This window comes from Urocitellus parryii, chromosome 3 (genome assembly GCF_045843805.1).
Source record: "Urocitellus parryii isolate mUroPar1 chromosome 3, mUroPar1.hap1, whole genome shotgun sequence".
Taxonomy (NCBI): Eukaryota; Metazoa; Chordata; class Mammalia; order Rodentia; family Sciuridae; genus Urocitellus; species Urocitellus parryii.
This window is the reverse complement of record NC_135533.1, coordinates 145,395,388-145,422,462: the sequence shown is the minus strand read 5'-3', so window position 1 is coordinate 145,422,462 and position 27,075 is coordinate 145,395,388. Positions and strand designations below refer to the sequence as shown.

Here is a 27,075-nt window from a genome sequence, read left to right as displayed (position 1 = left end):
ACCTCGCATAGGACATAAGTCTGTGCACTTGTGGAGTTGGAATTCCTGCAGGAAGAGGCAGCCAAAAAATAATGAAATAAATTATATAATGAATGAGAAGATGTAAGTGTATGGGGGAGGGGGCAGAGTGAGGGAGAGTAGGAGTGAGGGTTTTTTTTTTTTTTTTTTTGTAATTTTAAATACCGAAGTCAGTGTATGCCACATTCAGCAGGTGATGTTAGCCTCAAGACTTGGTGTAGGTGAATTCTTTGGGTGGACACTGGCTAGGAGTGGTCCAGATGGAGGAAAGAGCCATGCAAACAGCCCTAACTAAAGTCAGTAGTGCTTTGGAAAAGCAGCAAATTGAGAATGGTCTAGTTAGAAGTGAAAGTCAGTGGGAAAATACATGAGATTATGGGGTGAAGACTGGGTAAATTTTAGGCTTTTACTCTGAGTTAAGTGTGGAGGATTTGACGAGTTTGAGCAGATAAGGACTTAGGTTTTAAAGGATCCCTGTTTTGGTGGAATAGGAGGCAACAAACCATTTTGTTTCTAAGGTAGTTGCTATTTATTTCTCAACTCGTCGTCATACCCTACAGTTTGCCGAGTTGGTCAAGTGGCAATGGGACACACCGAGTCTTAATTCACACAATATAGCTCCTAGTCAAACGTAACTCCACCCCAGCAGGGGGCAGAGGCTCTGTAAAAGAGAGAGCTCTTCCTACATAAGGTAGCGTCTTCCTTAACTACCCTGCTTAAAGGTGGCTTCCGGTTGGCCAGAGTGGCAGTGATGTCATCCAATGGTTGCCTAGATTAGTTCGGCTCGTCCGGATGAGCGCCAGCACCAGCCAATACGCAGGGGTGCTGTCCTCGGCTTCTGATTGGCTCCTTCATTAACATATAAAAGACACGCGCCGGCGTGCGGCCCTTTTCTCGCCAGGCGTCCTCGTGAGAGGTTTGTGCTGCCGCCTGTTCCATGCGGTGGGCTGGTGGCAGGAAGCCTGGGATCTTTGGGTGATCGGAGTGTCTGTGCGCGCGCATGTGTGTGTATGTATGTGGTGGAGCGCTGTTTGGGGACTATGGGACCCCGACCAGTCCCGCCTGGGACCTCGGCGGCGGATTGCGCTCCACAGCTGATGGCGCCTGCTGGTCCAGGCCCGGCGGGCGCTGGCGCGTGGTTAGCACCGCAAAGGCCTCAGACCAAAAGGACAGGTGTCGGGTTGGCGGGGTCTGAGCTCCCTTTCTCCCTTCAGTGACATCGTCTTTAAACCCTGCGTGGCAATCCCTGACGCACCGTCGTGATGCCCAGGGAAGACAGGGCGACCTGGAAGTCCAACTACTTCCTTAAGATCATCGTAAGTGCATAGTGGGCTGTGGCCAACCATCATGTGTTCCTGGGCCCTAATAGGGACAGTCACCTGCCAGGTGCTGTTACTTGGTGACAGCTACTGAATTAGGCAATTTGGGGTATATCTCCTATAGTCTTAATTTCCCCTGATGACACCCCCCCCCCCCGCGCTTTGTTGATGGGAAGGCTCAGGTAAGTCAAATAGTTTATCTTAGCTCATGTCATACTTTGTTCCCTTGCCTACCTATTTAGGGAGATCTGAGACAAGGAGTGACTCATTGTAAAGAGCCATATTATTACACATTTAGGACCTGTCAGTCAAGAAATTCAGTGTCCAGTGACTTATTTTGAATGGCTTTTGAGGTGGGGCTTCCCTAGTCCTAAACTCTGACCGTGTTGCTCTTTAGGAACTAGGCCACATTGTAGAGCTTAGTCTGTATTTTAGTCTTGCACTTTTATCATGAAGGTTTTCAAACAAAAAACTTTAATCTGTAAGTACACAATGTACATTCTACAAGGGGTGTTTTGCAGTGTTTGCTTTATGTTTTGATTGCCTAAAGTCCATGTCATCAGATGATCAACTTATTGGGAACAGTTTTCTGTTAATGCAGCCAGAAACATTTCGCAATTGGAAAAAGAATAATGGAAACTAAATGTGTATTTATTTTTCTTAAAGATTTTTTTTTAGCTGTAGATGGACACAATACCTTTATTTTATTCTTATTTAATTTTTTGTGGTGCTGAGGATTGAACCCAGTGCCTCACACATGCCAGGCAAGCACTCTGCCACTGAGCCACAACCCCAGCCCCACTAAATGTACATTTAAAAAGCTTTGATTAAACATAGAAAGCTAGTTTTTAGTATACATAGCAAGCAAATCAGGATCAAATATGATAGTGTTACAATTCGGGAGGATCTGGTGGGTATGACTGGCCCAATATAGAGGGACTTCAAAAGGTAGGAAGAAAAGAAGATGGAAATGAGTGATTATGGGGTTTAGTTTCTACTGACATTTTTTCTGCCTTCCTTCTGCTAAACTTTGCTTGTTTCTGGCTTGTTTTTGTAGCAACTTTTGGATGACTATCCAAAATGCTTCATTGTGGGAGCAGACAATGTGGGCTCCAAGCAGATGCAGCAGATCCGAATGTCCCTCCGGGGGAAGGCTGTGGTGCTGATGGGCAAAAACACTATGATGCGCAAGGCCATTCGAGGGCATCTGGAAAACAACCCAGCTCTAGAGAAGTCAGTCAATGCTTCTGTCAACTTTGTCCTCCTTTCCTAGTGCCCTTCTCCCTTTTCCTGGAGAAGAATGGTGCTTTCAGGTAACATCTCTTGTGAACTTCTCTTTGCAGACTGTTGCCTCATATCAGGGGGAATGTGGGCTTTGTGTTCACCAAGGAGGACCTCACTGAGATCAGGGACATGCTGCTGGCCAATAAGGTAAGGGAAGAATTAAGTTAGATAAAAAACTTTTTTTTGAGTTTGGCTTCTTAAAGCAAAATTGATCTTTTCCATATTGTGTCAGAGGAGAGACTTTTCTCACTGTTCATTGTTCAGGTTCCAGCTGCTGCCCGTGCTGGTGCCATTGCACCATGTGAAGTCACCGTACCAGCCCAGAACACTGGTCTGGGGCCCGAGAAGACTTCCTTCTTCCAGGCTTTGGGCATTACCACTAAAATCTCTAGGGGCACCATTGAAATCCTGGTGAGTAGACTAGGCTCACCAGTGCAAGCTGGGCATATGGGGGGCTTCTCCTGGAGGCTGTAGGACTGCTGGATATCCAGGTATTAATTGTGCACTGTTACCTTATTCCTCAGAGTGATGTGCAGCTGATAAAGACTGGAGACAAAGTGGGAGCCAGCGAAGCTACCCTGCTGAACATGCTGAACATATCCCCCTTCTCCTTTGGGCTGATCATTCAGCAAGTGTTTGACAATGGCAGCATCTACAACCCTGAAGTGCTTGACATCACAGAGGAGACTCTGCATTCTCGTTTCCTGGAAGTATGTGCTACCCAGCTCCGCTCCTTCCTATGTTAATAGTTGGGAACATGACAAGTACCAGAGTTGGGCAGGTTATTTACTCTTGTATACTGTAAGATTATTGAAAGATTTAATGAGGATAAGGCCTTAGAAAAATGCTGGGCATGCAGTAAGGGTTATTATTCCAGGGCCTGCAATGATGAGACATGAAATTTTGAATAGTGTCATGACTTGAAAGAGAAGTGACAGTTTAATAGATAAAAGTTAACATTGCCAAGTGCCCTTTGTTGGGGATGACTGGTTGTCCTTATTTTTGAGATTGTCGTGCCTAATTCTGCCATTAAAATGTCTTTAAGGAATAATAATGATAGAAGATGTAATTCCTTTTTTATTTTATCTGTGGGTTCTGCATCTATAGGTTTAACCAATTCAGGTTTGCTAAAAAGGAAATACGTACTGAATGTGTGCACACCTTTTTTCCTTGTCATTCCCTAAACAACATAGTATAATAACTATATGGTATTTGCATTGTATTAGTTATTAAAAGTAATTTCAAGATGATTTAAGGTATAAGGAGGATTTTGTAAGTAATATGCAAATACTACACTATTTTCAATGAGGGACTTGAGTATCCACAGATTTTGGTATCTGTGGAGGGGTCCTGGAACCAGTCCTCCGTGGATATGGAGAGAACATTTGTATTTAAAGTTTTTATCTCATATATTGAAGTCAATGACTATTAACAGTTTTTTTTTCACAAAATGGTGACTTTTCAGGTAGCCACCACCAGCATAGTGTATGGAATACCTGGGTTTGGAATAAGTGCAAAAACATTTTATAACTCATCCGTTTGAATTGCCCTGCCAGGAGCATTTGGTGTAAGATGAGATGTCTCCTTTGAGATTGAGCTGCTATGAGTTGTATTTCCATATCAAGCTTTCCTTGGTCTTCACTGTTTTTTTTTCCTTTAGGGTATCTCACTAAAATGTAATCTTTCTCTCTTCTCCCACAGGGTGTCCGCAATGTTGCTAGTGTTTGTCTGCAGATTGGTTATCCAACTGTTGCATCAGTACCCCATTCTATCATCAATGGGTACAAGAGGGTCCTGGCTTTGTCTGTGGAGACTGAGTACACCTTCCCACTTGCTGAGAAGGTAAGATTTCACCCAGGACCACAGCAGGCCTGACAGGGTAACAAACAGTAGCTTTATTGAGTTAGTCCTTTTGTTACCATATCCAGGGGTGCTTAAGCACTGAGCTACAACCCCAGCCTTTTTATTTATTTTTTTGGTACCAGCCCTCTTATGTATTTTATTTGGAGACAGGGTCTCAATGAGTTGCTTTGCACCTCACTTTTGCTGAGGCTGGCTTTAAATTTGTGATCCTTCTGTCTCAGCTTCTGAGAAGCTGTGATTACAGGTGTCTGCCACCACGCCCAGCTCCTTTATTTAAGAGCTTAAAGAGATTGGGGACAAGGGAAATGTATTCTCACTTTAGAAATGATAGGAGATCCAGAGAGGTGGGCTGTGGGCAAGAGCTGGGCCTTAAACTCCCTCATTAGGCCATACCCATGTTCCCCTGCAGGGATTTGACTAGAAAGGCTATACTGGCTTAGACGTTGTAGTTATTTATTTTGAGCCATACAAAGGCAGGAAGCTTGTGGGTAGTAGAGGGGTGTGGATGACCACTTTGACCACTGACTTTTCTTCAGGTCAAGGCCTTCTTGGCTGATCCATCTGCATTTGTGGCTGCTGCCCCAGTGGCTGCTGCTACTACTGCTGCTCCTGCTGCTGCTGCGGCCCCAGCCAAGGTTGAAGCCAAGGAAGAGTCGGAGGAGTCGGATGAGGATATGGGATTTGGTCTCTTTGACTAATCACCAAAAAGCAACAACTCAGCTTTATATGCAAAACAAAGAAATAAAGGCTTACTTCTTAAGTTTCTGAACTCTTCATTTTCTACATTTTGAGATTTATAGTACTTAATGCTAAAAACTAAAGCAATGGTATGAACATGAGAACTTTGTATTTGGAGTTGATAATTGCATTTTCTTTTTGTCCCTTTTTTTGGAACTGGGGATTGAATCCAGGGCATTGTGCGTGCAAGGCAAGTGCTTTCCACTGAGCTACTTCCTAGCTCTGAGGTTGATATTTGGATGGGTTCTTTTTTGAGTCTGAATGAAAATACTGCTCATCTAAGGTATGGTAGTTCCTCCTCATCCACAGGGGATATGTTCAAAACCCTCAGTTTGATGTAAAAAATTACACATATAAGTGTCCCTCAGTATCTGTAGGAGATTGGTTCTAGGACCTTCTTGGATGTGAGTCTGCCAATGCTTAAGTCCTTTAATAAAGTTACATAAAATGGTTAGTATATGACTTATAGACACCCTCCTAACTCTAAATCTCTGGAGTACTTAATACCTAATACAATGTAATATGTATTCAGGGAATAATGAACACATGCTAAATAGAGCCAGCTTTTAAAAATATGTAGTTGGTTGGATCTACATGTGGAACCCTTGAATTAAAAAAAAAAAAAATTTACTTAGTTTTAGGTGGACACAATATTTTTATGTGGTGTTGAGGATAGAACCCAGTGCCCTGTGCACGCTAGGCGAGCATGCTACTGCTTGAGCCACATCCCCAGCCTTGAAGTTTGAGGGCTGATTACAGATTTTTCCTTACAGACCTAAGTTTTCATTTATGAAGTTTGGTACAATTAGAGGTTATTACTAATAAAATGGAACAATTAAGCTATAATTAAATTGGGGCCCTTAAAGCAAAATAAGGGTTACTGGAATATAAACCCTGGTTGTGCAGTGGGTCTTAAGATGGCTGCTGAGGTACCTTCAGTTTGGATAGACTAGACGGATGATTCATGTCCCAGTAGGGAGGGTGCAGTATTCACACTAAACAGCATGCAAGTTAAAACATGAAATGTTTCTGGGGTTTTTCTATTCCATACTTTCAGATAATAGTTGGGGTGGGGGAGAGACTGTTGAAAGCAAAACTGAAGATGAAGGGGGACTACTCTATTTTTACACTAGAATTCTTGTTTACATGGGTTTCTCTAAGGAGTATTTCACTTAAGATAGGCATTCAAGTAATGCCAGGTCAGTTCTGGAGAGCTTACTACTTGGCAATTGAAAGGATAGGTATTTTGTCATAAAGCTTCGAGTTCACGTACAGATCTGTGCCGGATCATGATATATTTGTAACTAGGGCTGCCAAAAAAGATTGAATGCCACTGCTAGTCCTGGACCAAACTAAACTGGAGATCCTCCAGAGAGCAACCATATTGGGTAAAACTGAGGCAACTCGCTAGGGCTTCTTCTACCCTCTGCATTCTCCCACCTCGTGATCTTTACTTTTACTCCCAGTCTAGGCCGTCCAGCAGTTCCCCAGGCCAGGCTTCTCGGCTCCTGCATCTTTCCTTGATGCCTTATCTACCTATTTTCAGGCCCTCTCTAAGTCATTCCCCAAGGAATTGCAAACTCCTCGCGGGCGAGAGACTGGTTTTCGAGGTCTGGGAGCAACATTTGTAGTTTCTCTACGGAATGCAGCCTACCAGGAAGGCCTAAGAGGGGGTGTCCTGGCTGCGCCTGCGGCTCTAAGTGGCTGGGGGCTGCAGGGCGGTCTCACCACGTTACAAATGCTCAGACCCTCGTCTCCCTCCAGGCCAGGCTGAGAAGCTGGGACCCGGGTCGGAAGAACAGACGCTGGCAGCCAGCGCCCTGGGTACCAGAGTCCACAAAAGCTGCTGTGGCCGCCATCCCGCCCGGGGGCGCCAAGGACCCAGTGCGCTCCAGGCCTCGCCCTGCCGCGTGGGCCCCGCTATGACCCGGAAGCGCTCCGGAAGCGGTTCCGGAGTCAGCGCCGGCAGGATGGCGGCCGACACGCAGGTGAGGTGGGCGGCTGCGGGGAAAACGCGGCCAGCGCTTGGGCGCGGACCATAGTCGTCGGGCCAGACCGCTCAACCTAAGGGTGCGGGGTATGGCGCCTGCGGAGGGTGCGGCGCAGGGGGCCTCGGGCCGGCTCCTCGCGGCTCCCGACCCGGCCCGGGCGGCGCAGACCGACCCCGGACTCGGGGAGGCAGGAGCTCCGGCTTGAGCAGCTGGAGCCCTGCGGGGCCTTGCCCTGACCTCTCAGTTGCAGAAGTTCACTTTTCGGAGTCTCCGCTCTGTTTTTCCAAAGCTGTGAGCTCCGGGCCAGCGCCGGGTCTTATTTAAACTTTGTATTCAGTATTTTTCGAGCACCTACTATGTGTAGGGAAATCTTTGGGTTCATACAGATTTGGGTTTGGGTCCCACCTTATCTATTTCTGTGAGACTCGAGACAAGGGACTTCACCTTGCCAAGACTCAATCTTTTCGTCTGTAAGAGGGGATTGAAATGGCACCTATTGTATAGGGTTGTTGGTGAGATTCAGTGCAGTAGTGGAGGTTTGGTATGTTTGGGTTGTTCTTATTAGGTGCAGGGTTACAGCAAGAACTGACCCTATCCGAGAAGAGTCTTGGCACTCTTGAGTGTTAACACCTGTGGGTTTCTTGTAGTTCAGGAAAGACTTGGGAAAACCATTTCCCTCCATCTAGCCTCCTTTGCAGCTGCATTTAAGGGTGAAAAAACAATACCAGGGGAAAAAAGAAACCAGTATTTAAAGGACAATTTAGCTCACTTGATCTCCAATTGAGAAGATTGATGTGTGTGGGTGCTCAGGCTGCGAGGCAGAAAAGTGATCACTTAACCTGAACATTCAGGAGAATTTTAATGAGGGTTTAATTTGTTTAAAGTTATGTTATACTAAATCCTAGGAAGAAAAGTATCTTAGTCTATTGGGTATTATTAGAGGGTGTAGAGGGAATGATATGTTTAATATGTAATGTTAATACTCAGGCGGAAAAGAATCTTTTTCTCTAGAGCTGTGTTGTCCAGTATGGTAGCCACTAGGCATGTGGCTTTGTAAGTTAGATAAAATAAATGAAAGTATAAAATCAAGGCATCTTGGTGCTCACCACTGGATGTGTTATTGTGTATAGTACTTTTTTTTTTCCTTTTTGGTGGGGAGGTATGCTGGGGATTGAACCCAGGGCCTTGCACATGCTAGGCAAGCATTCTTCTACTGAGCTACACACTCAACCCCTGTGCTCTTATACTGTATATAAAGAGGAAGCAAAGTATACTTCACCCTAGGCTCTGTGCCTGGTCTGTATTGTGAATGGGGAGTCAAGGAGTTGGGGGAAAAAAGTTAAATTCAAACTGGATGCATGGTGTATACCTGTAATCCTAGCTGCTTGGGAGGCTAAAGCAGGAAGATTGAAAGTTCGAGGTTAGCCAGGGCAACTTAGCAAGAGCCTGTTTCAAAATAAAATAAAAAGTTGGGCTGGGGATGTGGCTCAGCGGTAGCGCGTTCGCCTGGCATGCGTTCGGTCCAGGTTCGATCCTCAGCACCACATACTAACAACGATGTTGTGTCCGCCGAAAACTAAAAAAAATAAATATTAAAAAAAATAATAAAATAAAAGGGCTTGGTATCTAGCCCAGTGGTGAAGTTCTTGTCTAGCATGTGTGAGGGCCTGGGTTCATCCCCAGTGTTATTTAAAAAAAAAAAAAAAAAAAAATTTGGGACTGAGGATGTAGCTCAGTAGTCGAGCACATGTCTAACATGCAGGTGGCTCTGGATTTGAATCTCAGACACAGACACATACACACACACACACACACATACATTCTCTTTCTCTCATACACACACACACACACACTCTCAACTCAATTCCCATAAGGATTGGGAGAAGGGAAGCAGACAGCAACAGTAAACTTTTGGAAGCTAGAAAGTGTCAATGAGTGGTAAAAGATTTAGCAGATCCAAGGAAATGAATCCTGATCCTAGCAGGTAGGAAAGCTGAGAATCAACCTGAAAATACATTGTAGAATCTCTGAAAGTGGGGATTGATGGTATCAGCTAACCTTGAATCAGGGTTAGAGGAGGAGCTAGGTTGAGGAGGACTGGCTGAAAGCCATGTTCAGATGCAGTTAGATTCCTAGGTCTTTTTTTTTTTAATTTATTTTATTTTATTTTTTTAGAGATTCATTCATTTATTTATTTATTATTTATGTTTTCGGTGGACACAACATCTTTGTTTGTATGTAGTGCTGAGGATCGAACCTGGGCCTCATGCATGCCAGGCGAACCCGCTACCGCTTGAGCCACATCCCCAGCCCCTATAATTTATTTTAAAATTTAACTATATACATAAACACACATTTTAGTTGTCGATGGACCTTTATTTTATTCATTTATTTATATGCCATGCTGAGAATGGAACCCAGTGTCTCACCCATATTAGGCAAGCGCTGTACAACCTCAGTCCAGATTCCCAGATTTTTTGTTCCTCGCAAAAGACTAGAGGTTTTCTCTATGGAGACTGTAGAGCAGAGGACCACTGCTCTGGGAGCACTAGTATAGGACTAATATTCAAGGAAATTGTCAAGAAACTGTCTCTGAAGTGGGGGATGTGTTTCTAACCCAAAAGTTCTCAGCACAGTGGTAAAAATTGACTCAGAACAAAGTACATTATCCTGAAATTTAAGAACCCTGAAGCAAAGAGAAAATCCAGAAGCTTCTAGGGAGAAAAATCAGGTCTTACCCAGAGAATCCAAAGTCAGAAGCTGGACACAGTGGCACACTCCTGTAATCCCAGCAATATGGGAGGCTGAGGCAGGAGGATCACAAGCTTGAGGGCAGCCTCAGCAACTTGGTGAGACCCTGTCTCAAAATGAAAAGGCAGTAGATGTAGCTCAATGGTAAGGTGCCGCCGGGTTCAATCCCCAGCACACACACACACACACACACAACAAAAAAAGAATGACATTGGACTTCACAACCACAACTTGAGAGTTAGAACTCAATGGAAAAATGTCTTCTGTATTCTGAAGAAAAATGAGTGCAACCTAGAATTCTGAGTCTAGACAAACTTTGGTCACCTGTGAGGCGAGAACAGTTTCAGACTTGCAAGAACTCCTCAGAATGGAGGATGTTTATTCTTCACCTGGATAGTAATAAGAAAAGAGTACATTTTCAAGGTGATAAACTAGACTTCAACTGTAGAGGGTCACCTACCAGATTGTGGAAGGACAGAAAATCAAAAGACATTCCTTCAGGAGAATAAAATTTGCTGAAATTCCTGATCTGCTTAAATGTATCAAATTGAAACAACTGAAAGTTTTGAATTATTAGTAAGAATAGATAAAGCAAACTGAAGTGAGGTGAGATGGTTATTAACTCCAGAAAAATCAAAATGCTGGCAGGATAAGAAACAGTTATTTTACCTAGTGTGTAGGAGGCCCAGAGTTCAATCCCCAGCGCTGCAAAAGACAAAACAGTTAATGACATGGAAGTTGAATACCTATATATAACGCAAACACTGACCTCTTAGGTAGTCCCTATGACAACACTGGGAACTTACACTAAGGAAGTGTAGAGAGCCTGTGGTGGGGTCCAAGGAGGAAGGTAGAAAAACAGTGAAACTGAAAAATCAAGAAGAACCAGCATGAGCAACATTGCCTCCATATTTAGAGGTATGGACTGAGGGTAAAGACTGGTTTAAGTTAAAACCATCATTTATATAGAAGTTTGGACATCAGTTTGTTCATTGCCAAGAGAATTAGAACAGGGATTTAAGCAGAAAAAGAAAAAAATGCAGCCTCATTTTATTTCTCTGGCCCCATTGAGTTATACTACTAATGAGAGCTGCCTGTGAAATATCCTCAAAAATACCATGATGGCCCTTATGTGTTACCGTGTCCTTCTCTACTGCTCTCTCATGAATCCACAACCTGCCCACTTTGTGGCTTGTAGAATACTGCTCAGAAGTAGATTTTCTTGGGCTTTCAGAAATATATGCACACTGCTCCCCTCCCAGGGTCTTATGCTTATGTCCCTAGCAGGGGACTATAGCTGTGTTAACTCAGATGACTGTTGAAAGCTAAAGATTTGGCATCAGTTTATGCACTTACTTGGTTTCAGGCTTAGTTTCAAAAATGCAGATGCTGTGACTCTGGGCTGCACTCTGAGCAATGATTTCCCCTCTTGGAGGTGGTTCCTTCATCACTAATGAGATGGGGCTACTGATGCTACTCTTGCAATCTTGTTAGTGTTAGTAACCAGTTTGGGCTCAAGATGAGTAAGTGCTGTGTTTCTTTTTTTTAGTTTATTTTTTAGTTATAGGTGGACACCATATCTTTATTTTCACATGATGCTGAGGATCGAACCCAGTGCCTCACACATGCTAGGCAAGCACTCTACCTGTGGGCCACAACCCCAGCCCAAGTGCTGTATTTCTTTAACTCATTAATTGCCACAGCAGTCATATGAAATAGGTGCTATAATCTGTCCCGGATAGATGAAGAAACTGAAGATCAGGAGGTGACATTATTCGACTTGAGTTTCTACAGCTAATTAGGGGCAGAACTGGGCTCCAACCTTTTAATCTTTTACCTTTAGCCAGTGTACTTGTGCTCAGCTAGACTGGCCAGGATACTGACATTCCCCTGTGAGATGATAAAGTGGGATAATGTAAAAGGAAAATACTGGGCACATAGGCCTTCTCTAGGTTTTGGGTAGTTCTGAAAAGATATTTCTGTCGACAGGTTTTTGCCCCTTGCCTTCCTATTTTGGCCCAAGTCTAAGCAAGGTATATTGACTGATTGGATTAAAATGTGCATCTCAACTGGGCCATGATTTTGTTCCCCAGGAGTCATTTGACAACATTGGGAGATTTTGATTTTCAAAACTGCTTGGGGAAAGGGCTAGGGATATAGATCAGTTGGTAGAGTGTTTGCCTCAAATGCATGAAGCCCTAGGTTCAATCCCCAGCACCACCACAAAGACAAAAACTGCTTGGGGAGGAGAATGACTGCTGGTGGGTAGAGACCAGGAATGCTAGTAAAATCTTATAAGGGGTAAAGGCAACACACTCCCACAAAGAATTATCCAGCCTCAGTGCCAGTTGTGCACAGTTCCAGCACATACACACTCGTGTGCACATACACACTCATTGTTCTGTAGTCTACCTGGTGAAACTGTTTTTGTGGGCTTGGTCTTCACAGGTTTCCGAGACACTAAAACGTTTTGCGGGGAAGGTAACAACAGCCAGTGTGAAAGAACGGAGAGAAATCCTGGGTGAACTAGGAAAGTGCGTTGCTGGAAAAGGTATTTATTTACCATCTTATTGCCTGTATACTATTCCATTTAAAAATAATTTCTTCTTAGAGCTGTGATCTTTTTTTTCTTGCTCTGCACAACTTCTGCCTTCAATTTGTTTTTTATAATGTGCATTGAAACAGTTGAAACATATGGGTTAGTGGAGATTTTTTTCATTCAGGTGTCAAAGCTTTTTATAGTTTTTATACATTTCAATTGGAAATGTTTCTAGAAGATACCAACAATCCTTCTTTCTTTTTGTTTTTGGTACTGGGGATTCAACCCAGGGGTGTTTTATCGCTGCTCTATATCCTCAGCCCTTTATTTTTCTATTTTGACATAGGGTCTTGCTAAGTTGCTCAGAGGCTTACTAAATTGCTGAGGCTGGCTTTGAACTTGTGATCCTCCTCCCTCAGCTTCCTGAGAAGCTGGGATTACAGGTTTGCACTGCTCTACCTGACCCAACAGTTTTTCTTTAGAATATGGGTACAAAAGCATCCTGAGACTTGGAGCACAGTTTTTCTCAATGTGTGTTCATGCAAGTCAGCAAGATGGCAGCAGATGATTGAGCAGTAAAGAATTCCAGTAAATTTGGGAGATGTTTTCTCATACTCATCTGGGACATTTACAACAAACTGTTTTTGAAAAGAACACTTAATAGTGTTCTTTTCTTTCTTTTTTTTTTAAGTACTGGGGATTGACCCCATGGGTGCTCTACTACTAAGCTATATCCCCACTCCTTTTTGGTTTTTATTGAGACAGGGTCTTGCTGAGCTGTTGAGGTCAGCCTTGAACTTGAGAGCCTCCTGCCCCTAACTTCCTGAATTGCTGGGATTATAGGTGGATGCCACTGCACTCTTTTTTTTTTTTTTTTTTTTGCAATTCTGAGGTTTGAACTCAGGACCTTGTAGAAACTTGGTAAGCACTTGACTATTGAATTACATTCCTAGCCCTATTAAGTGTTTTTTAAATACAGTATTTTCATTGAACCTCTTTTTTGCTGAAAACTTACTTTCCCAGGGCCTGGGGAGCATGTGGTGGGAAACGCCAGGCACATCTAGTTGTCCTCATCCTGCCTACTAACTGACAGATCTCTCTATGACCTATGGGGCTGTGTAAGATCATTTTGCCTTCATTAAATAAATCCTCATTAGTTTTTTTAAATTTCGTCTTGATGTGTTTGTTTTATTGTACAGCATTGGTTGTCACAATGTGGTTCCTAGACTGTTAGCATCAGCATTGCCTCAGAACTTATTACAGAGATTCTCAGCTCCACCAGCAACTCAGAAACAATTCAGAAAGCCCTGGGGTGGGTTTTGAGCCCTCTAGGAGATTCCTGATTTGTTCAAGTTTGAGCTATGGCTGTGTGGAACTGGGTCTCCCCTTTTGTCAGCTCCTACTCACATTGGTGAAGAGCCTACTTCCCACCATTCTTCACCCCTGTTGGTTTTTTTTTTTTTTTTTTAAGTTGTCAATGGACCTTTATTTTATTTATTTATATGCGGTGCTGAGAATCTAACCCGGTGCTTCACACATGCTAGGCAAGCACTCTGCCACTGAGCCACCCCCAGCCCACCCCTATCCTCTTTTGATGCTTCTCAACTGCTGTTGTCTGAGCAACATACCCAAGCTTGTTAAAGTGGTGTATAAATGGAGTAAATTGCTGTGTGTGAGCTTCTGAGAACTTTGCCTGTGTATTAATCTTTAGTGTATGAGTTTACGGCCTCCTCAGAGGTTTTTTTCTCAACATGGTTCTAGTTATTAAAGACAGGTTGTGATGTTATCACTGTATGTGTGTGCGGAGCCATAATGGTTGACTCTCCCTGTGAAATGACTGCTGATCACTACATTCTCCACTTTGTCCCAGTTGTTGGGGTGAAGATATGGTGCTAAGGATCGAACCCGGGTCCTGCCCGTGCTAGGCGAGTGCTCTACCGCTGAGCCACAATCCCAACCCCTACTTAGGACCTTTTGAGGGTGGTTTTACTCTTCTGTCACCCTGAAATTCTACAGTTCAGGGTGAGCTGTGTTTGTGAAGTGCTTAGACTTTGATGTATAAGTTGATTGTGGAAAGTTAACCAACTCCTTCATGAAATCATTAATTCTCGGTATTCTTATTTTTGAGTCCAAGGAAAGGCTGTTGTATAGTGAGTCTTGCCTCCATTTGTTATGGTAACAGATAATCAAGTAAGTCAACCAAAGATGGGGTAAGATATTTCCAGCCAGGGTGAGAGGTTGAGGACTTTGTCAGAGCTGGCTAATCCTGGGGGCCATTGGTGCATATCTCCCAGCCCAGCCTGAGCCTGAACCTGAGGCCTCTGAGGCTGCTCTGCTCTCCCCACTCTTGTCTCCATAGACCTGAATGGAAGACTCACTGAGGCAGTGTTTCCTGTGACTGAATTTTTTTTTTTAAACAGGGAGAAAGAGAGAGAGAGAGAGAGAGAGAGAGAGAGAGAGAGAGAGAGAGAGAGAGAGAGAGAGAGAGAGAGAATTTTAATATTTATTATTTTTTAGTTTTCGGCAGACACAACATCTTTGTTTTTGTATGTGGTGCTGAGGATCGAACCCGGGCCCCACACATGCCTGGCGAGCGCGCTACCGCTTGAGCCATATCCCCAGCCCCAATTTTTTTCTAGTTCAATAATCAGTGATGAGAGGCTCAGCTGTGTTCTAGCCATGCCTTTGCCACATACAGGTAGTGTGACCTGCCCTCGTCACTTTACCTCTCTGAGCCTGTCTCTCGTCTTTGAACCTGAGATGGCAGTAGTACCTGTCTCAGGGTTGGTATGAGAAGTAAAAACACACCTGATGCTGTTTGACGCATCGCCTGGCTGTGGTTTGCTTGTAGGGTATATTAGCTGTTGTTCTTGCCATTCTTTTAGTCACCACCTGTTTCTGGCCCTGTTTACTCTCACTCTTTTTCCCTTAATTACTGCCATAGTCCTAAGTCAGACTAACAACACAGTATTAAGAGCTCTGGGAACTTGGTCCCTGTACCTCATTCATTTCTCTTTCCTCATTTGGGTGCCTGGAATGCAGGCACCTTGTGAGCCCTTCATGGATCTCTTGCTCTTGGGGGCCTCCCACTTTTGTCTGCGGTCTCTGGTCTGGCCTGCAGCACTTGTTACATCCTGGCTTCCTAACATTCCTGAGCACTCTTGTTGGATCAAACTGCTTGATTCCCTCTGGCTGGCCTGCTTGGATTCCTGTTGCTCATTTTCTTCACCTTAAAGAGGGCTTATTAATAATAGAGCCCTCTTTGTGGGAATTAAATCAGTTCACGAGTGTGAAGTGCTTAGAGCAGCACTGATGGAGTGCTGGGGGACAGCGGGCCTTCCTTTCAGTGCCCTGCATGTCTGCTCATGTTGCTAATAGCACTGAGCATGTGCTGCCTTCTCTTTGCACGTCTCTATTGACTACTTACAGGCCATCCTTAGGTCCTTTAGACTTTCAGAAACCACTCCAGTTAAGGTCTCTTTCCTTTTCTAGTCCTGGTACTTTAATACTTTCTTTCTTTCTTTTTTTCTTTAGGTACAGGGGATTGAACTCAGGGGCACTCTACCACTGAGCTACATCTCCAGCCCTTTTTTGAGACGAGGTCTCCCTAAATTGCTGAGCCTGGCCTCAAACTCAGGATCTTCCTGACTGAGTGTCCCTAGTAGCTGGGATTACAGAATTGTGCTACTGACTTTTCTTTGAGATAGGGTCTTGCTGAATTGTCCACGTTGGCCTCTAACTTGTGGTCCTTGTGCCTCAGCTCCCCAGGTAACTGGGACTGTAGGTTCACACCACCATGCCTGGATTGTACTGTGTTTTTAACTGTTTATTAGGATGTACATAAAGAAAAATACAAGCAGCTTGCTGAATCATTACACACCAACATGTCGTGTTACCAGTATCCAGAACAAGAAGCAGAATAGTCCAGAACTCCCAGACCTCTGCTCCATGGAGAGCATAGAGTATTTATTTATTTATTTTTAGGTTTAAATGGATACAATATCTTTATTTTACATTTATGTGATGCTTAGGATCGAACCCAGTGCCTCATGCATGCTAGGCGAGCGCTCTACCACTAAGCCACAATCCCAGCCCCAGCATGGAGTATTTTGAAACCACTTGTGCTTCCTTTCTTTCATTCATTTAGCAAATGTCTCCCTAAAGCTTTTCTGTACCAGGCATTTTCCTAGGGTCTGATCTTTTTGTTTTTTTCCTCCTGAGGATTTTATCCCACATGTGGGGAGTGTCAGCGTCCAGTGGCCAAGACCCTGGCTGGCAGAATGCTTGGCTTAAGCAAATGCTCACTTTGTCTTTTATTGATCCATTTCTGTGTGATCTTGGGTTTCAGATCTGCCAGAGGGAGCAGTGAAAGGGCTCTGCAAGTTGTTCTGCTTGACTCTACATCGATACAGGTGAATCCCAACCAGAGGCTCAGTGCCTGGAGCACTTGATACAGAGAGATGGTATGGGGTAGTGGTTAGACCTGGGTCCATATCTAGCTGCTGGGCAAGTTCTTAACCTCTTTGTGCCTCAATCTCTTCATCTACAGACTGGGAATGATGCTGTTGTCTATCTCATATAGGTGGTGGTAGTATAAAGGCATGGAACCATGCCTGCCTCGTCCTAAGTGCTCAGTGTATGCCATCCTTCATCATGCATGCTAAAGCACTTGGCCTGGTTGGAAGCCCTAATATGTGTTCCATGAATGTAGGTGCTGCCCTTATACTCTTTTTTTTTTTTTTTAGAGAGAGAGAGAATTTTAATATTTTAGTTTTCAGCGGACACAACATCTTTGTTTATATGTGGTGCTGAGGATCGAACCTAGGCCGCACGCATGCCAGGAGAGCGTGCTACTGCTTGAGCCACATCCCCAGCCCATTTTTTTTTTAAAGAGAAACTTTTTTAAATATTTATTTTTTAGTTGTAGTTGGATACAATATCTTTATTTATTTATATGTGGTGCTGAGGATTGAACTCAGGGCCTCGCATGTGCTAGGCAAGCGATTTATCGCTTAGCCCAAATCCCAGCCCTGCCCTTATACTCTTTTTTTTTTTTTTAATATTTTTTCAGTTGTAGTTGGACACAGTATCTTTCTTTATTTTTATGTGGTGCTAAGGATTGAACCCAGCGCCTCACACATGTGAGGTAGGCGCTCTACCACTGAGCTATGGCCTCAGTCCCTGCCCTTATACTCTTAATGGTTTATTTGCCCTTGTCAGCTACTTTTAAAACTCTGGGAGGAGGTGGATTTCTCTAGTTATTTCCTAATCCTGTCATCTGTGTCCTCTAGAATATAGTGTGATCATCTTTTTTCTGAGAAAGGCCAGTGCTTGGTTTAAGCAGTCCTGTCCCTGCCCAAGTCCACATACTCACCTTTCCCCTTCATTCTTTCTCTTAGAGATGCAGCCTCCCGCAGGGCCCTGCAGGCAGCCATCCAGCAGTTGGCTGAGGCCCAGCCAGAGGCCACTGCCAAGAACCTCCTGCACTCTCTGCAGTCTTCAGGCATTGGCTCCAAAGCAGGTGTTCCCAGGTAAGCAGTAAAGATTGTGGCTCCTTAGGGATTGGTGGGTCCTGCTCAGGTAGGCTAGGCTAGTGCAGATGAACCTCACTGGCACACCTTGTTCTTAGCTCTTTGCTCTTTGAATGGCCCTTGAGTCTTCTTGGAGTCAGCCTCTGGTGGAGGGAGGAGTGAGGATGGGCAGCTCAGTGGAGAATCACACTTTCCTGAGAAGCAGGGCTGGAAACTGGTGGAAGCAAGGCACTGGACAGGACAAGCCATCCTTTTGTTTTTATGATCGTAAGTGCCAAGAAATGGAACTTTGGTGAATGAGACTTGAATTCTGTCGTTAGTTGTCATAGGTGATTTAAAGGGAGTAGGTTTCTGCCCCCTTTGGTCAAGAGAGGGTCCTATGTACCAGGCAGGGCTGTGGGGGTGAATATTTGTTCTCTGCACTCACCCTCTCTTCCCCTCTCCTCTACAGTAAGAGCAGCGGCTCAGCCGCCTTGCTGGCTCTGACCTGGACCTGCCTTCTAGTGCGCATTGTCTTTCCCTCAAAAGCAAAGCGGCAAGGAGACATCTGGAATAAACTGGTAGGTTCCCAGGTCATTAGAGAAGTGAGGGTCAGCTTTCTGCATGGAGTTAGGGGTGTTTTAGTACCTTCGATGTGGCAAGTGCTCTTCCAGGTACCTGTGACAAGGAACTTGACCTACCCTGAGGCATGTGACTTTTGAACTTGGGCACAAGTGCCAACATAATCATATTCATCAATTCACAATATGGTTTTGAGCTTCTCTTTGAGGTACAGGAGATACAGTGATGCACAAGAAGACCATGGTCCCTGCCTTCATGGCATGTATGGAAGACTTGACAAGCTGGAGTGGGAAAGATAGCCAAAAAGCAAGCAAACCATAAACCATAGTAGTGTAAATAATTTTTTTTTCTTGACAATTATCCTTTTTTTTGTATTTGGATCTCAATGTTGAACTGGCTAGTGGAATAGAATTCTTGCCCTGCCTTTTGGTCCCTAAATTTTCTCCTCCCTTTCACATTCCCTACTTTTTGTTCCCACATGTCTACTTACTAGAGATGGCCTAAATAGGCTAGGTGGGGAGTTTCTTTTGAATGAGTAGTTATGCTTAGTATAGGTCAAGAGAAATGGTTTATGGTTTAATGAAAAAGAATATGAGAATCTTGGTATGGATCTGCTTTTTAGCCATGAGATTTGGCCAAATCACTTTTTTCTGAGCCTGTTTCCTCATCTGCAAAAAGGGAAAAAGTACCACTCACCCACACATCTCTAAGAGTCATTCTTGCTGGGTATGGTGGCATATTCCTGTAATCCTTGCAACTGAGGAGACTGAGGCAGGAGGATTGCAAGTTTGAGACTAGCATGGACAACTTAGTGAGTCCCTGTCTCAAAATAAAAAGGGCTGGGGATGTAGTTCAGTGATAGAGCACTTAGCAAGTGTGAGGGCCTGGGTTCAATCCCTAGCACTGCAAAAAGAAAAGGAGTTATTAAGAGAGACTCAGTTAGGGCTGGGGATGTGGCTCAAGCGCGGTAGCGCGCTCGCCTGGCATGTGTGCGGCCCAGGTTCGATCCTCAGCACCACATACAAACAAAGATGTTGTGTCTGCTGAAAACTAAAAAATAAATATTAAAATTCTCTCTCTCTCTCTCTTAAAAAAAAAAAAAAAAAAAAGAGAGGCTCAGTTAACACATGTGAAATGGCCATAGAAACTGTAGAGTACTTATCAGGTGACTGTAAATGACAAGTGCTGTTAGAAAGCCAGAAGCACCTCTCCATGAAGCAGGCAGCAAGTTAAATGGATAGATGGCTACATCCCTGGGAGCTTATGTAGTACCACACCTCAGGGGGCAGCCATGGAGTAGCCTTCAGCAATTAATTAATGATGGATTAAAACTCTGAAATCTCCCAGGTAGTGTATGTGCTGTATTTGGTGTGAGCTGGGACTCTCTTGAACCCCTTTAGATGGAGTATTTCTTTGTTACTAAAAGAGTTTCTTATAAGATGGTTCATCCTGGGTGAGCTCATGGCTTACCTCCAGTGAATTTTTATAACTGGTATCTGAGGTAATCATCCAGCTTGTGGGATAAAGAGGGTCAGTCCTGGAGTGTTGTGATATGGGAGGAACGCATCAGGTTTTTTGTGGCTGCTTGGTTTTTCTGTGTCTAGAATCTGGATTCTCCTTTGATGATTGGGTTTCATTCAGTTGCCTGAGCATAGGTTTAGGGCCTGTCATATGCTGGCGCTGTTCTCAAAGTGGGGGCTCATGTGTCAACAAGAAGGCAGAGAAGCACCCTGCTTCCATGGAGCTTATACTTTTTTTTTTCTTTTAAACACATTTTTAGTTATAGATGGACAAAATGCCTTTATGTTTTTTGTTTATTTTTTTAATGTGGCACTGAGGATTGAACCTACTGCCTTACATGTGCCAGGCAAGCGCTCTACCACTGAGCCACAACCCCAGCTCCAGAGAACATAGGAGTGCTGAGAGAAGCAGGGTGAGGGAATAGAATGGTTGCAGGTGGCAGGAGGGCTTCTCTAAGGAGGTGTCATTTGAGCAGGGACCTGAGGGATATGAGAGGATAAGCCATATCCAGATCAAGGGTTAGAACATTCCAGGAGAGAGAACAGCAGTATAGTTCTGAATGTGATATCAGCAAACTTAAAAAATTTTTGTATTATCAAAAAGTTCAGAATCCAGCAGGTATAGAAGGTTATATTGGTTACCCTCCAACCCCTGTGCCTAGCTACCTTGGTTCTTTCCCTTAATAATTTTTTGAATACAGGTAAGTTCTCTGTACATGTTTTAGAAAAATTTTTTGTAGTTGTTGTTGGTCCTTTATATTTTATTCATTCATTTACACGCTGAGAATCGAACTCAGTGCCCCAGGCATGCTAGGCAAGCGCTCTACCCCTGAGCTAAGGCCCCAGCCCCCAAATATTCTTTTAAACAAAATGATAGCACACAGTGAGGCTGGGGGTGTGGCTCAAGTGGTAGCGCGCTCGCCTGGCATGCGCAAGGCGCTGGGTTCGATCCTCAGCACCACATAAAAACAAAATAAAGATGTTGTGTCCACCGAAAACTAAAAAATAAATATTAAAAAATATTTTTTAAAAAATAATAGCACACGGTACATACTTTTCTTCTTTCACGTTTTTTAGTCTTAGATTTTGTCCCAGAACAGCATATAGTTTGTAATTACGTAATATATATACCTAGTCCTCTGTTGATACAATGCTACAGTGAATAACTTGTATGTGTGTCATTTTATAAATGGGCAAGTGAAATTCAGCAGCTTTGATTTCACAAGCATATCCATTTTCTCAGGGTGGCAAATCGCCCTTGCTCCCCAGTAACTTTGGGTGTCTTATGAAGCATGAAGTCTCTGAGGTTTTTTAGTTGGGTACCTCTGTGTGCCTTCTGGGTTGGATAATGAGCTTTGTGTTGTCTAGAATTAACTATTTTGAGCTTTACTTTCATAGTGTGTAGCATGGTGCCTGCTGTTTGGTCATTGCACAGCAGGCATTTATGGACTTAATGAAAGAAAGTCAGGGCAGATAAGGAGTATTTTAGACAGGATCCTTGTTTTTCTCCTGCATGGCACGTGTCTCACTGAAATTATGTATTCACTTGTGTCTATATTCGTTTAATATCTTTTTCTTTCTCAGTTCTATCTTGTTCCCTGTATGTCTTGTTTCCTTTTGTCTGAGTCAGAGTAGGCAACTTAAAATATTTATTAAATAATTGCTAGCATAATTAAAGGGCCTAGAGGGGGAGAATCAGGATGGAGTTGAACGGAAGAGGCCAGGATCTAAGGACCTGAGGAAGGTCTCTGGCAGACGGTGAGGGTCACAGGACCTCCACTTCCTTATCACATCCTGACCCATGTGTTTCCCTGTCTTGGCAGGTGGAGGTACAGTGCCTTCTCCTGCTGGAGGTGCTGGGTGGCTCCCACAAGCATGCCGTGAATGGTGCTGTGAAGAAGCTCACTAAGCTGTGGAAAGAGGTGACAGGGCTGGCAGGAGGTGGCTGGCAATCCTTCTTCCATGTCCTTGCTGCCATTTGAGACATCTGACTTCTGCTTTCTTGTTCAGAACCCTGGGCTGGTGGAACAGTACTTGTCAGCCATTCTTAGCCTAGAACCCAACCAGAACTATGCTGGCATGCTGGGTCTGCTGGTACAGTTCTGCACAAGCCACAAGGAAATGAATGTGGTCAATCAGCACAAGGTAAGTGCCAGGCACAGTGACAGTGGGTATTGTTTTGCTTTTGTGGCCTGAGCTGTTGGTCTCATCTCACATTGTTGGTTTTCTCACATGAGACCTTGGCCTTTTGCCATAATAACGAACTTCAGAGAATTGGAAAGTTTTCTCTGTAGTCTAGCTTGTGGTGAATTCTGGTGTAATTATTAGAATGGAAGTTTGCTTGTTCATGCAGGCATTTATTCACCTCCATTGAGCAGTGGCCATGTGCCAGAACTGCCAGGTTCTGGGGATGCAGCAGGGAGTAAGGGAGCTATGATTCCTGCAGAACTGAATCTGAAAAGGAATCTGACAGTAGGTGATGAGCATCTAGATAATCATAACTGTGATAAGTGCTACCAAGGAAAAGTGTGAGAAGCTGTGACACTTGCATTGGGGGATCCTGACTAGGCTGTGGCCCAGGGAACACATCGTGGGTGAAGGAACTTTGAGGGTGGAAGAAGAGTTAGTAGGTGAAGAGATGAGGAAGAGCAGAGAAGTCAGCTGGTGGGGGGAGCATTGAGGCTGATGGGGTTGGAGTGGCAGGTGTGGGTGAGAGAGGTGCAAGGTACAGCCTCCTGGGGGCAGGCAGGGCCTTATAAGCTATGCCACCATCTTTGGATTTTATCCCAGGAGCCATGGAGAACCTTGGAGGGCTTCTAAATGGATTGGAATGATCAGTGGGACCCTGTGCTTACCACTGAGATTTTGGGGTACTGATTTGTGTTTTTTGGGGGCTCCTTCAAGAGGATCTACACTGTAGGCCAGACACTTTTAAAGGGCCAGGGTCCATCCAGATCTTTATGTCCTCTAGAGTGCCCTTCTGGATTTCTACGTGAAGAACATTCTGATGAGCAAAGTAAAGCCTCCGAAGTACCTGTTGGTGAGTGGGTGGTGTACCTTACTCGCCTGGACAAACCTCAAAGTCCCATTTTAAATTATAGGACACAGCTCTGCCCTTTATTCTGTTCCTATTCCCATGAGGGCTGGGTGTCTTGACTCCTTTTTTTTTTTTTTTTTTTTGTAGGATAACTGTGCCCCTCTGCTCCGGTACATGTCCCACTCAGAATTTAAGGATCTGATTCTGCCCACCATACAGAAGTCCTTACTCAGGAGTCCAGAAAATGTTATTGAAAGTAGGTTCCAGCTGAACAGAATGATGGGAGGGGCGAGTTGCTGCATCACCTCTACTCCTGATGATTGGCAGCAGGAAGCATATTCGAGTTGGGAGTGGGAGATGTATTTATTCACTGTTACCTCTTTTGGACCTTGGGAGAGAGATCAGGATCCTTTTCAGAATATGCTGAAAGTCATGGACTTTCTTATTGAAAGAACACAAAAGGGCTGGGGATGTGGCTCAAGTGGTAGCACGCTCGCCTGGCATGCGTGTGGCCCGGGTTTGATCCTCAGTACCACATACCAACAAAGATGTTGTGTCTGCCGAAAACTAAAAAATAAATATTTAAAAAAAAAAGAACACACAAAAACATATCCACTTAGAATGCTGCATATGATTTTAGTGATTTAGGATCATTCAGGTTAAGAACCTTTTCTCCAGACAGTTTGGACTTAGTGTAAAGGTGTCACTTGAAACAATAAAGCGTGAGGGTTGAGTCTCTCCCTGACTCAATTGGTAATGTATTGTTAGAATGTTGGAGGGGTGATTTTTTGCTATTTGGGATGGGATAGCATATAACTTTTTAGCAGAGCTTTGGTTCAAGGGTGTGACTACTCTTTTATCCCTGTAGAGATGAAGGTGGTCATGTTTACATGTGGCTAGAGAGCAGACCTGGTGGCATTTGCTGGGGAGTAGGGCAAAACAGTTCTTGATCCTTGAGACTCACCTGACAATGCTTTCTCTCCCCTTAGCCATCTCCAGTCTGCTGGCATCAGTGACGCTTGACCTTAGCCAGTATGCCCTGGATATTGTGAAAGGCCTGGCCAGTGAGTATCCAGAACTCTGGCAGGCCCCTCAGTGTACCTTGGATTTTGGTTGTATTTGTTACATTTCTTGTTGAAAAGGGAGTAGGGGTCAGCTCAGGTTAGAATTAAGACTTCAGCTGGGCACAGTGGTGCATGCCTGTAATCCCAGCAGCTTGGGAGGCTGAGACAGGAGGATCACAAGTTCAAAGCCAGCCACAGCAAAAGCTAGGCACTAAGCAACTCAGTGAGACCCTGTCTCAATAAAATACAAAATAGGGTTGGGGATGTGGCTCAGTGGTTGACTGCTGCTGAGTTCAATCTCTAGTATCAAAAAACAAAAACAAAAAAAGAAATAAGACTTTAGCCACCTACATAAGTAGGGTTTCTTTCTTGAGGGCTCTAATGCGAATGGATAATGAGTGAAGAGCTGGGAGCCTAAAAGTAACACACTAAGGTATGAATGTTCAGCTGTCTGCAGCCCTTGAGCAATGACTCTGTGTGTCTAGATCAGCTGAAATCCAACAGTCCCCGCTTGATGGACGAAGCTGTGTTGGCACTGCGCAATCTGGCCCGCCAGTGCAGCGATTCCTCAGCCATGGAGGCCCTGACCAGGCACCTGTTTGCGATCCTTGGAGGTGAGCAGGCTTTCTTTGCTCTGGGAATGGCTGAGGTGTGACCCCAGCATTCTCTGGGACCCCAGATCTGGTGGGAACTTGGTTCTGAGTCTGCTTGTGACAGGACCATGTGGCCACGGGGACACTGAAGTGTGCATGTATGATGTGAGCAAAAGTACACTCAAGGAAGTGTAGATGGGTGATCTTAGTATTTTTAAGTATATATTCTTCTGTAGGCATTGCAAAAAAATAAAAATAAAAAACCAACTAAAGGAGATGATATATCAAGGTATTAACAGTGTCTTTTGAGTAGTGGGAATGTGGGTAATTTAATAATTTTTTTTCATATTTTTTGCTTCTCAAATTATTTTCTAAGAACATACTGGTTTTTTTTAGTCCGAGACTAGTAAATGTTATCTTAAACCCAGTTTTACACCAGAAAGGCTCCGTTTGGAGTCTGTAATGTATCATATGTCACCTCTTGACTGCACGGTTGTTGGGAAGTATAGCTGATGTGAACTTAATCCTTTGCTTCTCTCCTCTCAGGCTCAGAGGGAAAGCTAACTATTGTAGCCCAGAAGACCAGCGTCCTCTCAGGTATGGGATTTCTCTCCAGGCCCTAGAAGTGTGGTGCAGTATTGGGTGAAGTCTAACATATCCTTTGAGCAAGCCAAATCCCTTTTTGGATCCTGACATCTCTGGCTGTCTTGACCAGGCCAGTTTGCCTCCCAAGACTCTGCAACCTGGCCAGAGGCTTGGCTGCTATAAAACTCAGCACTGTGAATTGAGGGAGGGTCAGTAATAGACAGAGGAGAGGCATGGCTGCTGGGGAATCTGGTGGCAGTGGCAGGAAGACTTGCCTGATGTGGTTTCTGCAGACAAGAGGGCTAAGCAGGGAATCTGCCTTTCAGGGATTGGAAGCGTCAGTCATCATGTGGTGTCTGGGCCTTTCGGTCAAGTCCTGAATGGGACCGTGGCTGAGCTGTTCATCCCATTCCTCCAGCAGGAAGGTAATTCTGTGCAGCATGGGGAGCATGAGGTCTGGACTCATCCTTAACTGTTGTTTTCCACAGTGGGAGACTTCCATAACTACCTCCTGAAGGCACTCCTCTTTCGGCTGGGAGTAGTCTGAAGTATCTTTGCTTCCTCCCCTTAGTATTCTGCTGGCTTGCTTTCTTGTGTGGCTTGCAGTGATTTGACATGGTTATAACATATCAGACTCTTGAGACTTTGTTTCTTTCTCTAGTTCATGAAGGTACTTTGGTACATGCTGTCTCTGTCCTGGCTCTCTGGTGTAACCGGTTCACTACGGAAGTACCTAAGAAGCTCATCGACTGGTTCAAGAAAGCTTTCAGCCTTAAAACTTCCACCTCTGCAGTGCGGCATGCCTACCTGCAGTGTATGTTGGCCTCCTTCCGAGGTAAGATGCTGCCCGTGGGCCAGAGTCCAGGCCTCCTGCATAGGGGTGACTGAGTCTTCAGGGTATTATCACCATCCTAGGCTTTCCCTGATGGTTCAGTTTGTTCTGTATCATTTCCTCCTGTGCTTTTGGACCTCTTGGTCATCTATAAATCCAGAATCAGAGCCCAGTCTTCACAACTCCTGGCTCCTCCCCTTATCAGACTTTCAAGTCCAGAGGTTTATTCTGAGAGAACTCATATTCAGAACTTGTCATGGCAATGTCTGAGATCATGGAGAAACATCATAAGACTGATTTAAAAGGTTCATCTTCACGTAAACTTTACTCTAGCTCACCCTTTAGTGATGTCATGGGCATCCATTCTGTCCCAAGCAGACCTAGGAGAAAGTTGTGTAGGAGCTTGATCCACAATCAATCTATCTAATGATGATTTGTGTCTCTGAGATAGGCTTGTATTTAAAAAAAATTTTTTTTGTAGTTGTAGATGGACAGAATGCCTTTATTTGTTTGTTTTTATGTGGTGCTGAGGATCGAACCCAGTGCCTCACACATGCTAGGCAAGTGCTTTGCCTCTAAGCCACGGCCCCAGCCCAAGCTTTATTTTTTAAATTATTTTTTTATCTTTTGTTATTAGGGGTGCTTTACCACTGAACTACATCCTCAGCTCTTTTTATTTTTTATTTTGAGAAAGGGTATCACTAAGTTGTTGAGGCTGACCTTGAACTTGTGATCCTCCTGCCTTAGCCTACATGCTGGGATTAAAGGTGTGCACCACAGCACTCAACATAGGCTTGTGTTTCTTTTAAATTATGTTCATTTTAAATTTATAATGAGTTGTGTTTAAAG

At 44.2% G+C, this 27,075-nt stretch overlaps 2 protein-coding genes across 2 annotated transcripts in view; both read left to right on the top strand.

The window, feature by feature from the left end:
* The first annotated feature begins 887 nt into the window (after nucleotides 1-887).
* Nucleotides 888-5,244, top strand: Rplp0 (ribosomal protein lateral stalk subunit P0). The gene is made up of 8 exons (XM_026403438.2): nucleotides 888-934; nucleotides 1,233-1,334; nucleotides 2,395-2,570; nucleotides 2,681-2,768; nucleotides 2,886-3,032; nucleotides 3,146-3,331; nucleotides 4,323-4,463; nucleotides 5,021-5,244. The coding sequence occupies exons 2-8, from the start codon at nucleotides 1,281-1,283 to the stop codon at nucleotides 5,180-5,182; spliced, it is 954 nt and encodes a 317-aa protein (XP_026259223.1). The 5' UTR covers nucleotides 888-934; nucleotides 1,233-1,280; the 3' UTR covers nucleotides 5,183-5,244.
* Nucleotides 5,245-7,143: 1,899 nt separating this feature from the next.
* Gcn1 (GCN1 activator of EIF2AK4) overlaps nucleotides 7,144-27,075 on the top strand; it is a 62,070-nt gene continuing 42,138 nt past the window's right edge. Inside the window, exons 1-14 of the mRNA XM_026403381.2 lie at nucleotides 7,144-7,210; nucleotides 12,413-12,515; nucleotides 16,852-16,915; nucleotides 17,903-18,034; nucleotides 18,486-18,594; nucleotides 21,939-22,037; nucleotides 22,126-22,260; nucleotides 23,087-23,155; nucleotides 23,300-23,408; nucleotides 24,142-24,216; nucleotides 24,702-24,830; nucleotides 25,356-25,406; nucleotides 25,721-25,819; nucleotides 26,056-26,229. Coding sequence (XP_026259166.2) covers nucleotides 7,145-7,210; nucleotides 12,413-12,515; nucleotides 16,852-16,915; nucleotides 17,903-18,034; nucleotides 18,486-18,594; nucleotides 21,939-22,037; nucleotides 22,126-22,260; nucleotides 23,087-23,155; nucleotides 23,300-23,408; nucleotides 24,142-24,216; nucleotides 24,702-24,830; nucleotides 25,356-25,406; nucleotides 25,721-25,819; nucleotides 26,056-26,229 — 1,414 coding nt within the window. The 5' untranslated portion in view covers nucleotide 7,144. The remainder of the gene's footprint in view (nucleotides 7,211-12,412; nucleotides 12,516-16,851; nucleotides 16,916-17,902; nucleotides 18,035-18,485; nucleotides 18,595-21,938; nucleotides 22,038-22,125; nucleotides 22,261-23,086; nucleotides 23,156-23,299; nucleotides 23,409-24,141; nucleotides 24,217-24,701; nucleotides 24,831-25,355; nucleotides 25,407-25,720; nucleotides 25,820-26,055; nucleotides 26,230-27,075) is intronic.

Bases quoted from the DNA above. Each gene is read 5' to 3' on its own strand.
- Rplp0 (XM_026403438.2), top strand. From the start codon at position 1,281: ATGCCCAGGGAAGACAGGGCGACCTGGAAGTCCAACTACTTCCTTAAG. The intron at 3,332-4,322 runs GTATGTGCTACC...CTTCTCCCACAG, and splicing joins TGCATTCTCGTTTCCTGGAA to GGTGTCCGCAATGTTGCTAG. The intron at 4,464-5,020 runs GTAAGATTTCAC...ACTTTTCTTCAG, and splicing joins CCTTCCCACTTGCTGAGAAG to GTCAAGGCCTTCTTGGCTGA.